At 43.0% G+C, this 15,065-nt stretch overlaps 1 protein-coding gene across 1 annotated transcript; it reads right to left on the minus strand.

Moving 5' to 3' along the window:
* Positions 1-609: 609 nt before the first annotated feature.
* LOC110290056 (S-adenosylmethionine decarboxylase proenzyme 1-like) lies at positions 610-1,731 on the minus strand. Its single transcript, XM_029474304.1, is given in 2 exon segments — positions 610-883; positions 885-1,731. Coding segments are annotated over 2 exon segments (996 nt in total). The 5' UTR covers positions 1,607-1,731.
* Positions 1,732-15,065: the final 13,334 nt, after the last annotated feature.

Here is a 15,065-nt window from a genome sequence, read left to right on the forward strand (position 1 = left end):
AGTCGCAGATATCAGCTGAGGCCACATCTAATGGAGACGAAAGCCTTGTCTGTGGGGAATTTTGGATGATGCCTGCAGAAATATTACACTGTGCATAAACCAAATTGTATCATTTTCACAAGTGTCGTAAAGATTCATACAGTCAAAGGTCTTTTCTACATGCACTTCAGTTCCACAGCAAGAGTGGCATAGAACACCTAAACACAGAAGAAAGCATTCATGCAAGATACCTAACTCCTTGATATAATAATGCATACACTTCAAAATGATTACGCGGGGGCTGGAGAGATGGCTCAGCGGTTAAGAGCACTGACTGCTCTTCCGAAGGTCCTGAGTTCAATTCCCAGCAACCACATGGTGGCTGACAGCCATCTGTAGTAAGATCTGCTGCCCTCTTCTGCTGTGTCTGAAGACAGCTACAGTTTACTCATATAATAAAATAAGTAGATTTTTTTTAAAAATGATTACACTATCATTACACCTAGGACTTTCTGCAACTACGAGGTGGTGGTCATGGTCAGCATGGCCCTCAGGATCAGCATCTAGAAAGCAGCCCCCACCTCCTGTGTGGCTTCTCTTTTTGTGTTTTTTCTTCTTCGTTTTTCCTAATCAACTTTGCTGTTGTTGCTGTTTCTTAGCAAAACTGGTAAAAACAAAATTGTAATCGTTGAACATAGCACTCTGGCAATCAAGACGTTTAAAGCCGTCAATCTTCTGGGGCGAAGAAAGCATTGTGCGACATTTAGAACTTTGATTCTGAAACAAGGTGGTCACAAATTTTCCTGGCTTGAAGACTTCCACAAATTTCCTGATCAGGTCGTCATAGGAGATCTGGCTCAGGTTTGTTTCAAAGCTGACATAAGAAAATCCTGGTTCTGGAGTGATGTATAGTCCAATATGTTCCATCCGATTTCATTCCATTGATCGAGTAGCCACAAGGATTGAACAGTGTGGTATCAATGACAGAACCTGGTATCAGGTCACGAATTCCACTCTCACGAGTGACATCCTTTGCAGTAACACCATCTTTCATGTAGAACTGGTCCATAACTGCTGGGTCAAGCTCACTCATCAGAATTTCCAGGGTTTGAACTGGCTGACTGATTACTCGGCTCTCTGGGAAATCCAAAGTATACAAGTACCAGCAGTCAGAATTCATGCGTCCCATACAATATGCTGCTTCATTTGAGAAAATTGCATTAAGAAACTCGATTTCTTCCTGGAAATTCCGGTGTGGGTACCCTTGGTGAGAAGGCTTCAAGAAATACTTACGAGAATAAAAGAAGCTTTGAATTGAGTCAAACCCACTGTAATCCCTAGCAAGCTTCAACAGGGGAACCAGTGCTTTCAGTAAGAGGGTGGTACCACATGTCTTCAAAATGAAACGTCTCTTGGAGACAAACATGCTACTCTCACTGAGTACATAAGCTTCCTGCTTGTCAGTCTTTGTCACACTTATGATTCACACATCCTTCAAAAGGACATCCCACTCAGATCTTGGGATGGTACGAAGATCCCCAGATCCCTGGCTTGCGTCGGACTGCTGTCTGGAAAAACAGACCTCCAGCAGTTTCTCCGTCCCTTCGAAAAAATGTGCAGCTTCCATCACCGTGAGACTAGCGAACAACCAACAACCACAGAAAATCAACTAAATTAAATCTCTTCTCCCGCCGCTCCTGCCACCGCTGCGGATTGTTCCAGCTGGGTTACTAAAGTTCAGGTTCCTTTTTTTTTTTTCTATAATTTTATATTAACTTTAAAAAAAAAAAAAGGACTAATAAAATTTTCCCGGCTATTTTCGTGAGCGAAAGTTGAACGTGAGTCTGTTGGAAATAGAGGCAGATACAGTTCAGTCTCTTGTAGTCCGCTGCTTTCCCGTTAGAGAGAGTTGAGCTAGCGCTAACTAACGTCGCCGGCCATACTGTGTGAGCCGGTGGCTGCTTTTAAGATTCTTTTTGTGGCCTTTGGTACAAGAGGAAGAAGACAATAACAGCTGCATAAAAGTGAGAGCTCAAAACCTTGCAAGTCTTCCATCACTCTGTGAATTTAGATTTAAATGTATATAACATAAAAGGAAAGGAGAGGGGAGGAGAGATGAGGGAGCAGAAGACGACAAGGGGGTGAAACTGACCAAAGAGCCACCATGTACAGATGTGAAAATGTCACCAACCTTCTCCACGCTTAGCAGCCCATGTGTACGACCCTAGAATCTGAGAAATGAAGTTTATGGCCTGAGCTACACAGTTAATTTGAAAGCAACCTAAACTAAGACCCCATCTCAAAAACAAACAACTCAGAACAAAAAAAAAAAAACCCTCCAACAACAAAAGTCAAAACTCACAAGTGAAAAATATTAATAAAAAGGAAAGTTATGAAAATAGTATGAATAGATGGTGTACCTTACTTCTCCACCAAAAAAGCCAAGAAGCTAGGAAACAGGATGCCTTTGGATTCCTTATCTTCATAATTCCAGGAAGCTGAACTTTCCCCATTGGCTGCAGGAAAGGAGCTTGAAATCTTGCCCAGGCTTTGTTACAGAAGCCCCAACACCTGATGCTATCAGTTATCTTGATGAGACACAGGTCATCCTGAGCGATAGCACCCGCTGTGTCTAAAGATGAGTAATCAGAAAGGACAGAAATCTGGGGGTGGGAGGTCTTCAGAAAAGACAGACATATGCAAGTGGAAGGGCCTCAGAAAGTGTGCAGATGGTCTCTAAGACCACCATCACCAACAGAGCGTCGAACAAGTGAGGGAAGAAAGAAGTCTGGTTCAACACGACTCAGCAGCCAGTGTTGGTTCAACATCAAGAGTTTGCCACTGGGAAGTGTATTTTAAGATAGTTAAGTACAGCACAGTTGGGGGGGGACAGTTTTCTGGTGATAATTAACTCAATCCCAGGTGCACGATAAAGCTTCTGGTAGGACTACATCAAACCTCTTTGTATAGTACATGTGACATCTTCCATAAAGATGGGTTCTATAGATTGACAATATGTGACTTCTTAAGGGTCTTGAGGAGGATCTGGTGTGGTTTCGGTCATACAGATAATGCAAAGGTCACCAGGCTAGTAACCACCTCCATTCCCAGCCTTCTGGGCATAAAACAAGTTCTACAGCTCTCCTTTTGAAGAGACGGCCCTGTGTGTTTAACATTCCTGTTTTCCCTAGTGCTCATCTATGAGCACAAGGATGTCCATGTCTCCCACAAGAAAGGACAACAGCTGGGGATGAGAGAGCTTCTTCCTTATCATGTCCTCCCACTTTAGGCTCCTGTAGGTGTGAGATGCTGAAGGGAGGAAAACGAAGATGGGTGTTAATTAGAGCTAAGCAGGAGACATGAATTACAATCTTAGTTGGTTTCATTGTTCAAAAGGAAGAAATTTGGGGGAAATTTTTAAGAACCAATGAAAGATATCACTATCACTAGCCACTAGAGAAATGCAAATAAGATCACAAAGCAGAAACAACAACTGCCACTACGACTACTACTACCTGCTATAGCAGATAACATAGAAATGAACAGGCTGGGGACCTGGCTCTGTGAGTAAAGTGTCTGCTTCACACGCATGAGGAATCCCACTTCAGATCCCCATCATCCACATAAAACCTTGGTTGGTGGCCCACGTCTTTAACCCCAGCTACAGGCAGAGCCCCAGAGTTCACTGACAAACAAGCCTAGCTAAGAAATGGTGCAATGCAGGTACCGGAAATGGACATTTTCTCAAAAGATGAGATGGACATAGACATCTCGAGGTCCACCTCTGGTCTCCACATGCACAAATGTACATACCCATACCCATAAATCAATTAATTGATTGATTAATAGTACAGAAATCCAATACCAAATGCTGCCAAAGATGTGGAACAACTGGATGGTTGTGGGTGGTAACAGAAAAGATTGACCACAGTTTGACAGTTCCTTATAAAAATAAACATACCAATCCCAGTTATTTAGGAGGCTGAGTCAGGAGGATCACAAGTTCAAGGCCAGCCTGATCTGATAGTAAGTTTGAGTCTGACCTGTACTACACAATACAGGACCTGTCTCAAAGTAACAGAAAACTAAATAAATACTACAAAAGCCAGCAATTATTTCCCTGGTACAAAGACTAGAGAAGTGAAATTTTACAAAAGCCTATATACAAGCACCCTGGCTTTAGTATCACCAAAACCTGGCAACAATCAACATGCCTATTAATCTATGCATGGTTAAATAAACTGGTAAATCCATTTTATGGAACACTAGATGGTAATTAAAAAAACAGAAATGCAGTACTGAAGCACACAGCTCTGGAGAGCACTCCATTAAATGAAAAACAAGTCAAGAGACATATCTGTATGATCGATCTATTCACACAACACTCTTAGTTGATGTGTGAACTCGGTGATGGAAAGAAGACTAACCCAGCTCGTGGCTGTCAGGATTAAGTGTCGTGGGAGGGGAAGACAGCTGTGACCACAGAGAGGAAGCACAAAGAGATCTTTGAAAACACAGATAACTCTGCATCCTGACTGAGGTGGGACTGGAAAAATATAAATAAGACAAATAGACAATTTGAGAGGTAGGTTAAAAAAACAACAACAAACCGGTTGTTCTACCAGCCAACCTTACTAACGCGGAATCTACTCTGCAATGTTTTACTTTAAAAGCTTTTATTATTATGGTACTGGAAGGTTGGCTCAGTAATTAAGAGTGTACACTGCTATTGCAGAGGACCCAAGTTCGAGTCAATGGGCTCCCAAGTTCACACGTGTGCTACAATAACAAAGAACCATACACAAAATCCATCAAAGCTGGTTTCCTGGTTTTACTGTGGCGCTGTAGTTAGAAAAGACGTGGCCCTTAGAGAATACTGAGGCTACACAGAGTTATTCGGTGTGTTAAATTTTACTTTGAACTTTTTCAAATGTACAAAGATACATTCGAAAGTGACAGAATACCGACTAGCAAGACCGGTCAGTGGTTAAGGTCGATTGCTGTCAAGACTAAAGATCTGAGTTCAATCCTTGGAACTCCACTCATGTGGAAGAAGAGAATGGATTCTCACAAGCTGTCCTCTGGCCTGTATATGCATGTCACTGGTACACCCAGAGAATAAGTAAATGAAAAGTAAGAGTTACTGTTTTAGAGTGTGTGTGTGTGTGTGTGTGTGTGTGTATGTGTGTGTGAGTGTGTGTGTGTGAGTGTGAGTGTGTGTATGTGTGTGTGTGTGTATTTGTTGGTGCACATGTATGTGAGTGCTGGCTCTGCAGAAGTCAGAGGCATCAGGTCCCTCTGAAATCGGTGGGACTGACAATGGTTGTGAACAGTCCAACATGGGATCTGGGACTTGAACTCAGGTTCTCTGCAATCGCTGTAAGCACTTTACACAGCCGTCTCTCTGGCCACATAAAGACAAAAACTTTTTAATCAAAAGTATTTGTGGCTGGGCGTGGTGCCGCACGCCTTTAATCCCAGCACTCGGGAGGCAGAGACAGGTGGATTTCTGAGCTCGAGGCCAGCCAAAAAAAAAAAAAAAAAAAAAAAGGATTTGTGAGTAGACTATGTCTCAGAAATGTTGGTTTTTAGAACAAGTGTTTCTTTTAAAATGCACCTCAACTTATTTACTTGTCCTTATTTATATTTTCCTTGGTTCTGATTTTTGTATATTACTTAAATTATTTGTTCTGATTGGGAGCAAACAAATGATTTTTGTAAAATATGGCATGAAAATCAATAAATATAACTTATCTTCCAATGAATAATCATGATGCAGTCACTTGATGCCAGGTACCATGCTAAGCCTGATGAACATGATGAGTGTCCAAACAGGTCTCTGCATTCGTAGGCTTGTCCACATCCTACACTGGCAACACTAATTCTCCTGGCTAAACACACGCTCCCAGATCTAGCTCCTTTCCTGCGCTCTGCTGTTTGTTCTTGGATCTTTCACCAAAACACAAATAGCAGTTTCTGAAATAAAAGGATATGAAGCAGAGCTCTTCAACTACCAGAAAACAGAAACCCTTAGGACAAAGAAGTTGTGGGTGGGACTGGCTTCAGAGGCAGCTGAAATTAGACAGGGGTGTGAGGGAGGGTGGGCGGGTGCCTGCCTCAGGCAAAGGAGCTACTGAACAACACTCCCACCGACCGGGCTGCAGTGCCAAATTCAAGACTGTTTATTTTGAACATCCTTCACTGCAGCCACACAAATTCATAGCATTATCCCTGGGAAAGATTAGCGCACATCCAAAGAATGCCAAAAGACAACAGAGGTGCTTCTTAAATAGGAAATACCCTATGTCCTTTCCTGTTCTAGGATTTTCCAAGGTTCACTGCAAATGGAAAACTCAGTAGTCAGGGAAACTGATTAGTGACTATAATTCCAGGCCTCTGGTTTGAGGGGGACAAAGGATGGTGAAGAATTTACAAGTTACTGCTGCTGAGGCTGCTGTTGTTTAATCTGAGCTCCTCAAACATCAGAAGACAGTGATGAAACAGTTATATCCAGCATACTATATACACTTAGAGCCACAGAGGTGGGATCCCCTCCCCGGTCCAGCTCTCATGTCCCCTTGTACAGAGGTTCCTCCTTTAAATTTTCAACTCTCATCCCAAGGCCTTGGTAGATATTCTTGAAGGTGTTAAGAAAAAAAATTAACAATTTTTTTTCCCTCCAAACTCAAACTCCTCTAAGAACAGACTTACAGACCTAGAATGAAGGCAGAAAAAGTGTGCTATCATTAAGACTACAAGGAGAACCCCAACCAGTTTTTTCCCCTAAAAAGAATCAAGATGGTTAAGTGAGCATCTTCCATTATAGAGATTTCAAAAAATAGTTCACCGTAAATATATCAAAAGTGATTTGTGGGGAGGAGGCTACAATGCTAACTCCAAACCACAGGGGCTATCTTTTCCTTGTGTTTATTTCTAGGATAGTGTATGTTGCATATGATTCATTTCATATTTTGAACTAAATAAATAACTAAAAAGTAACAAAGTGATTTCTCATGAGAATTCTTTTTTTTTTGTTATAACTTATCTCTGGAATAAGCAAAAAATACATATGATCCCAAAAGTATATGGGAGACATACTTCTGATTTCCATCCACCTACCACACACATAGACTTCTCCAAAATCGTTTCTTCATCCCTGATCTTGAGATTATATTTTGTCATTAACTTTTGTTAGTAATGGGGGAAAAAAGGCATATTTATCTTTTCATGCATGCAGGCCATCATACTTTCCTTATATTTGCTCTTCTTCTTTCTCTGGTCCCCTCTTCCTGCCCCGGCGGCCACCACCCAAAGAAGGGGAAAGGGGCTTTCACTTAAGTTTACCCAACCCAGTATTAAAATTCGTTCTCTCTCTCTCTCTCTCTCTCTCTCTCTCTCTCTCTCTCTCTCTCTCTCTTCCTACCTCCCTTCCTTCTCCCTCCCTCCCTTTCTCCTTTTAATTATTTTATTTTTGTTTGGGCTGTTACAAAACAACATCCATGTGGTTTCTGCAGACAGCTTGGACCACAGACATCCACACAGGCCCCAGCATCAGCATGGACTAGGGACTTCAGCCTGATCTCAGTGGAAGTACAAACCAGCCCTTAGCTGCATCACGGAACACAGGCACCATCAAAGCCCACAGCAGAGCAGGCAACAAACACCAAAGTGGCTTCTAGTGACATGGGCTGTGGATATCATCATGGCTTCAGGCAGCAGTGCAGACCACAGACATGCACATGGCCTTCAGTGGTGACACAGACCACAGGCATCCATGTGGCCTCCAGTGACAGCACAGACCATCAACATGGCCTCTGGTCACAGCATGAACCATGGACACCATAAGGTCATATAGAAGTCCATGATCCATGCTGCTGCTGACTGTTACCTGCAAGAAAGCTCATTTTGCAGTGGTATCAATGACTTTAGACTCACAGTTGAGAATGAGAGACAATGAAGGCTTCTGTGACAACCTCTCCCCAGTCTAGACAAGAAGCAATTGAAGGGAGCTCTTTTTTAAATTTTATTTATTTATTTAGTTAGTTAGTTAGTTAGTTAGTTAGGTTTTTTGTTGTTGTTGTTTTTTGTTTGTTTTTGTTTTTGGTTTTTTTTTGAGACAGGGTTTCTCTGTGTAGCCCTGGCTGTCCTGGAACTCACTTTGTAGACCAGGCTGGCCTCGAACTCAGAAATCCACCTGTCTCTGCCTCCCAAGTGCTGGGATTAAAGGCATGCGCCACCACTGCCCGGCTGGAGCTCTTTTTTTAAAAAATGAATTTATTTATTTATTTATATCCCAAATGATGTACCCTGTCCTGGTCCCTCCCTCAAAAAGCCCCTCTCCCTGACTCCCTACCCTTCTCCTCTGAGAGGGTGAGCCCTACCCACCCACACCCCATTATTTCCCAACACTGGCATATCAAATCTCTGCCAGATTAGGCACATCCTCTCCCACTGAGCCCAGACAAGACAGTCATGAAGATTGAGTGGCTACATATGTGCCAGGGCCTCATTCCAGCTCATGTGTGTTCTTTGGCTGGTGGCTCACACTCAGAGCTCCCAGGGGTCCAGTTGGTGACTCTGTTGGTCTTCCTGTGGCGTTTCCATCCCCTTCAGGGCCTTCAGTCCTTGCCCAAACTCTTCCATAAGAGTCCCCGACCTCCATCTAATGTTTGCTGTGGATATCTGCATCTGTTTCTGTCCACTGCTGGGTAGAGCAACACAGTCCTGCTAGGCTCCTGTCTGGAAGCATAACAGAGTATCATTAATAATGTCAGGGATTGGTGCTTGCCCATGGGATGGGTCTCAAGTTGGGTCAGTTATTGGTTGGCCTTTCCTTCAGTCTCTGCTCCATCCCTGCATTTCTTTTAGACAGGACAAATTTTGAGTCAGAAGTTTATTGGGTGGGGTGGTGTCCTTATCCCTCCACTGGAGATCCTGCCTAGCAACAGGAGGTGGCCTCTTCAGGTTCCATGTCCACGCTAGGCATCTTAGCTAAGGCCACTCACATTGACTCCTGGGAACCTCCCATTTTCCAGGTCTCTGGGACTTCCTAGAGATTCTCACCTTCCTACCCCCTGCTCCCATCCCCACCCCCACCCCCAACCCCTGCTAGTTGCATGATAGTAAAGCAAAGATGTGGCAGCAGAAACAGCTGAGAGCCAACATCTTGATCCATAAGTAGGAGACAGATAGTCACACTGGGAATGGCCTGCCCACCCCCCACCCCCATTGACACACTGCCTGCAATAAGGCCACACCTCCTAACTCTTCCCAAAAAGTTCTACCAACTGGGGACCAAGGATACAAACATAGCCTACAAGGACTATTCAACCCACGGGGGGGGGGGGTGCGCACAGGGAACAGCAGTTTATTTTGTTTGGGTCTTACTGTGTGGTCCCAGATGACCTATAACTTGTTACTTAGCTCAAGTTGACCTCAAACTTTCAATAACACTATGCCTCTGTCTCTGAGAGCTGGGATTATAGGTGTGTCACCTATACATAGCAAGAGAGCTGAGAGCTGGGATTATAGGTGTGTGTCACCTATACATAGCAAGAGAGAGTCTTACTATGTTATTCAGGCTAGTCTCTAAGTCCTGGGCTCAAGTGACCCTCTCCTTCTGAAGGATCTCAGCATATAGGCATGGGCCATTTTCCCAGCTTAAAAAAATTTTTTTAGCTTCAAAAGGAATCTCTATTTTAAACACTTTGCAACTTTTGACTGTATCCCCTCCTCTATTCTCTCAAACCAGTAAATTTAGGCAGTTCCCAAAGCCCTCTCAAGTAGGTATTAGAAATATTTCCTGAATGTGTTCTCTTTCCTTTCATCCCCACATTCTCAAGTCTTAGTCCCCCTTTTCAGAAACTCTTCCCGGGATCACTGTGATGCTTCACACACACACACACACCCCCAAACTTCAGAGGCAATTTCTCCCCAATTCGGCAGATCCTACACAACTACAGACTCCACTGAATATGCTGTCTCTCTGATCTTTGCTTATTCGTTGTCTATAGGTAGGAATGAGTTTGTTTTTTATTTTTAATGGAATGTTTCTAAAGCTACACAAATGTACTGACCGGTTTTCTGTGTCAACTTGACACAAGCTGGAGTTATCACAGAGAAAGGAGCCTCCCCTGAGAAAATGCCTCCATGAGATCCAGCTATAACACATTTCCTCAATTAGTGATCAAATGGGGAGGGTCCAGCCCATTGTGGGTAGTGCCATCCCTGGGCTGGTAGTCCTGGGTTCTATAAGAAAGAAAGCTGAACATGCCAGGGAAAGCAAGCCAGTAAGCAGCACCCTCCATCAGCTCTTGCCTCTAAATTGCTGTCCTGTGTGAGTTCCTATCCTGACAGGACAGGTGGTGTGGCAATGTGGAAGTATACACCCTTTCCTCCCTAACTTGCTTCATGGTTTTGTACAGGAATACAAACCTGACTAAGCATAAGATCTCCAGTGCACCTCCCTAACCTTGTCTCCTGCAGTTCTCCCGACAGCCTGGCCACACGTGTGCTGGTTTATGCCATCATTTGCTTTCTCCTGTCTTTGACCATGGGCTTTTCTCACCTGCAACTCCTCCAGTGTGTTTATAAACGTGTACTCCCTGGGCAGGATCACATGTAAATGACGCTCTTTGGGAAAGTTCATCATGAGTCATCCCGACCAACTCAATTGTTCTCTTTGTTATGTTTAAAGCATTTTGTATAGCTCAAATAATCAGGAACTTGAGATGTTCTTTTAAAAAGAACAAGAGAGCATTTTTACATTTACTCAGGAGAAATAAATATCTTTTTCCATGCTGTGAGAACAGCATTCATCTTGAGCTCTAAATTACACTGACTCAGAATGCAATGGTAATACTCTTTGACAACACTGTGATTCCTATCTCTTAGTATGCAGGACCTTTATCTAAAGTCTTCCTGATGAGTTCAGACTGAAGCTAGGTCTTAGTGCCAATGTTCCTGGGATCTCGCTCTGGTCTATCGTCAGCTCAGGGATCCTTGTAATCTCCATAGAAAAAATACAGATTTGGGGGGGGGGGAGTGGAGAGATGGCTCATAGATTAAGAGTAGTGGTTGCTCTTCCACAGGTCCTGAGTTCAATACCCAACAACCACATGGTGGCTTACAACCATCTGTAATGAGTTCTGATGCCCTCTTCTCGCATGCAGATTTACATGCAGATAAAGCACTCATACATTAAATAAATTTAAAAAAAAGAATAGAGATGATACACACAGAACATAGTATAGAAGAGAATTTGTGACCCAGTGCATGTGTGGCAACCTCAAAGGCTGAGAATGGGCAGTCGTTTGGCTAACGCCTTGATTCAACCTGCACAGAGGCATGTAACCTGCACTAAGCAGGTCTGCACTTCTGTCCTCCAGAAACTGTGAAAAAGAAGGGTATCGTTTTTATGAGGCTAGAGGCTTTGGGCCAGAAAAAAAGGAGCCAATTCTATTTACTGACGTCAGTTTATCTCTTCATTTTGTAGGCAGTATGGAGCCCCTGCTGTTGGCCTATCTTCAGCCTTGCAATTAGCTGCAAGCAGTTTGTGGGTCTTCACTACTTATGGAAAGGCAATACTCTCCCAGCCTTGATATCTGATCACATTCATTGGCCTCCACTATGGCCTGCCTTCAGCAAACATCCTTTAGATCAATGTCTTAGTTAGGATTACTATTGCTGTGATGAAACACCATGACCAAAAGCAAGAGGAAATGGTTTATTTGATTTATACTTCTGGATCATGGCTCATCATTAAAAGAAGTCAGGACAGGAATTCAAACAGGGCAGAAATCCAGAGGCAGGAGCTGATGCAGAGGCCATAGAGGGGTACTGCTTACTGGCTTGCTAATACTGCTTACTTATAGACCCCAGGACCACCAACCCCAAAATGGCATCATCCACAACAAGCTGGGCCCTCCCAGAGAAATCACTGAGAAAATTCCCTACAGGCTTGCCTGCAATCTGATCTTATAGAGGCATTTTCTTAATTGAGGTTCCCTCCTTTCAGATGACTTTAGCTTGTGTCAAGTTGACCTAAAAGTATCCAGCGCAATCAGTTCTTCAGCCAGAACTCCTTAGCCTGATGCTTCCTCTCAGTCTTATCCACTGTCCTCTAAGCACTTCTTGGTTATAAATGTCCATTCTTCCTTCTTGTATTGACATTTGAGCCCAATCTCTCTCCTCTACTCTCTCTCCTCTACTAAATATTTCATTACGTTAGTCCATGTGTGCTACAGTTTTATGTTAGCTTGACAGAAGATAGGTTCATTTGATAAAGTTCTCAAGTGAGAACATGCTGCCACCAGATTGGCCTATGTGGTACATTTTCTCGATTGATAACTCATGGGGAACAGTCCAGATCGCTGTGGGCAGTGCCTGTGGGCTATTAAAAAAGAAAGAAAGAGAGAAAGAGAGAGAGAGAGGGCTGGTGAGATGGCTCAGTGGATAAGAGCACCCGACTGCTCTTCCGAAGGTCCAGAGTTCAAATCCCAGCAACCACATGGTGGCTCACAACCATTCGTAACGAGATCTGGCGCCCTCTTCTGGAGTGTCTGAAGACAGCTACAGTGTACTTACATATAATAAATAAATAAATAAATCTTTAAAAAAAGAGAGAGAGAGAGAAAGAGAGAGAGAGAGAGAGAGAGAGGAAGGAAGGAAGAAAGGAAGGAAGAAAGAGAGGAAGAAAGGCTGAGCAAACCATGAGAAGTAAGCCTGTGAGCACGGGTGCTCCAGGGCTTCAGTTTCTGCCTCCTTGAGTTCCTGCCCTGGTTTCCCTCAGTGAGAGAATGTGTTGTGAAACTGTAAGTTGAAATATTCTTCCCACCCCAAGTTTCTTTTGGTCATGATGTTTCATCATAGCAGTAGAAATAGACACTGTGTTAAATAATGCTTTTTGCTTCCTCTTCCTCCTCATCTTTCCCTTCCTCCTCCCAACATGCTAGGCAAGTGTTCTAACACTGAGCTAAAACCACCTCCCTTCTGGTTTTGTTTTAATAGATTCTTTTATTTTAAAATATTACATGTAATAATAAAGATGCACTGGGTAGCAGTGGGGGTGCACACCTTTAATTCCAGCACCTGGGAGGCAGAGGCAAGTGGATCTCTGTGAGTTTGAGGCCAACCTAGTCTACTAGTGTGTTCCAGGATAGCTATGGCTACACACAGAGAAACTCTGTCTTAAACAAGCAAGCAAGCAAATAACCCAAAAAAATTCATAGGTAGGTAGATACACACACACGCACACATACACACGTATTTCAGTTTTTATCTCTGCATTAAAAAATAATTTCTTCATTCAGATTTTTAATGTTGTAAGAGCTACTTGGAGTAAGAAATAATGAATCTCTAGTCATTGCTTGATAAGGTGTTTCATGCAAGTTAGCAAAGAGGTCACCATATTAACATTTTTAAAAATAAATCTGTAGACTAGAAAGCAAGGAAGGTGCCACGAGATAATAGGCTGAGAGGAGACTAGCAAAACACAAATGGTTTGAAAGGGAGGGTAAGTATGGGAACTTTAGGCAGAGACACACCATTTGGCAAACTCCTCCATCGTGCTTGATCTGTGTGAACTCCACTAACTACAACAATTGGGTTTCCAGAAGTAAACCAGCTTGCTTGTCTAGATTCTTTACTGCTCTGTTGCATGGACCCCAAGTAACAGCCAATCAGGAAAGATGAACATCCACCATCGAATATTCTTTAACCTACTAACTGGGCATTTGTAGCAATGGCCAACTATGGGGCCAGCTTGTAGTTGACAGCAGATTCTGATTCTTACAGAGACTCGAACTCTTGGGGGTGGGTTCCCCAAAATAAAGGCCTATGCTCCCTTAAGGTATCCATTCTCTTTTTTGTCTTTCTCTCCTTCTCACTGACTTTTCAGAGAGATTAAATGGGAATGGAGACAAAAGGTGGGCAAAAGATGGAGTGAAACAAGGTACATTATTATAAATGTATGAATAAATTAACACTGTGGCTGTTTCTCCTTATCCTAGCTAGTCTTCCAATAACAACATAGAGAGATTAAGATTTATTTACAACTTAAAAGCACAATAACTAAGCATTATAAATCTGTTCTAATCCTCTAATCTAATCTTGTTACCTGCCAGCCAATATCCCCATAATACTTGTCTTTATGTCCTTCTACGCTCCAGCTGAACTCTCATGACATCTCCTTTCTCCCTCCTACTGGCTGCCTCTCTCCAGCTCAACCTCTCCCAGAATCTTTTCTCCTCATGGACGCCCCACCCTGTTCTCTCTATTGTCTAATTATTGGCTTTTCCAGCATTTATTGACAAGGCAAAGAATCAATGGTGAGCACTGTTTACACGAATTTAAGATAGGAGATTCTTAACATAAGCATTACAATGCCTGTACTGACTGACACCAGATATTGGGACAGAGAAATCAGCATTTCAGCCATCCAAGGGTGCACAATAACATTACACCTACAAGGGAGGGAAGGGAAGACTAACCAAAACTAAGGATGTCTGAAAGAAGTCAATAAGAAACCTGCATATGGCCTAGTTAGAGATCAATGGGAGGAGAGGCCCTTGGTCCTGTGAAGGCTCTATGCCCCAGTGTGGGGAAATGCCAGGACCAGGAAGCAGGAGTGGGTGGGTTGGTAAGCAGGGGGAGGGGGAAGAGATGGGGGGGAGATAATGTTTTTGGAGGGGAAACCAGAAACAGGGATAACACTTGAAATGTAAATAAAGAAAATGTCCAATAAAAATCATACACACACACACACACACACACACACACACACACATATATATATAAAAGAAACCTGCTACTTTATAAGCTAACTGAAATAAACATGCTTTAAGAAAAAGAGTTTGATATTAGTCCCCTATCCGATTTGGGATAGGTAAAGATCCTTTCCCAATCTGTTGGTGGCCTTTTTGTCTTATTGACGGTGTCTTTTGCCTTGCAGAAGCTTTGCAATTAAAGAACTCAAGAAGGTGGACTCCAGAAAATCAAATAACCCCATTAAAAAATGGGGCTCAGAGCTGAACAAAGAATTCTCACCTGAGGAATANCGAATGGCTGAGAAGCACCTGAAAAAATGT

This window comes from Mus caroli, chromosome 2 (assembly GCF_900094665.2).
Source record: "Mus caroli chromosome 2, CAROLI_EIJ_v1.1, whole genome shotgun sequence".
NCBI classification, from domain to species: Eukaryota; Metazoa; Chordata; class Mammalia; order Rodentia; family Muridae; genus Mus; species Mus caroli.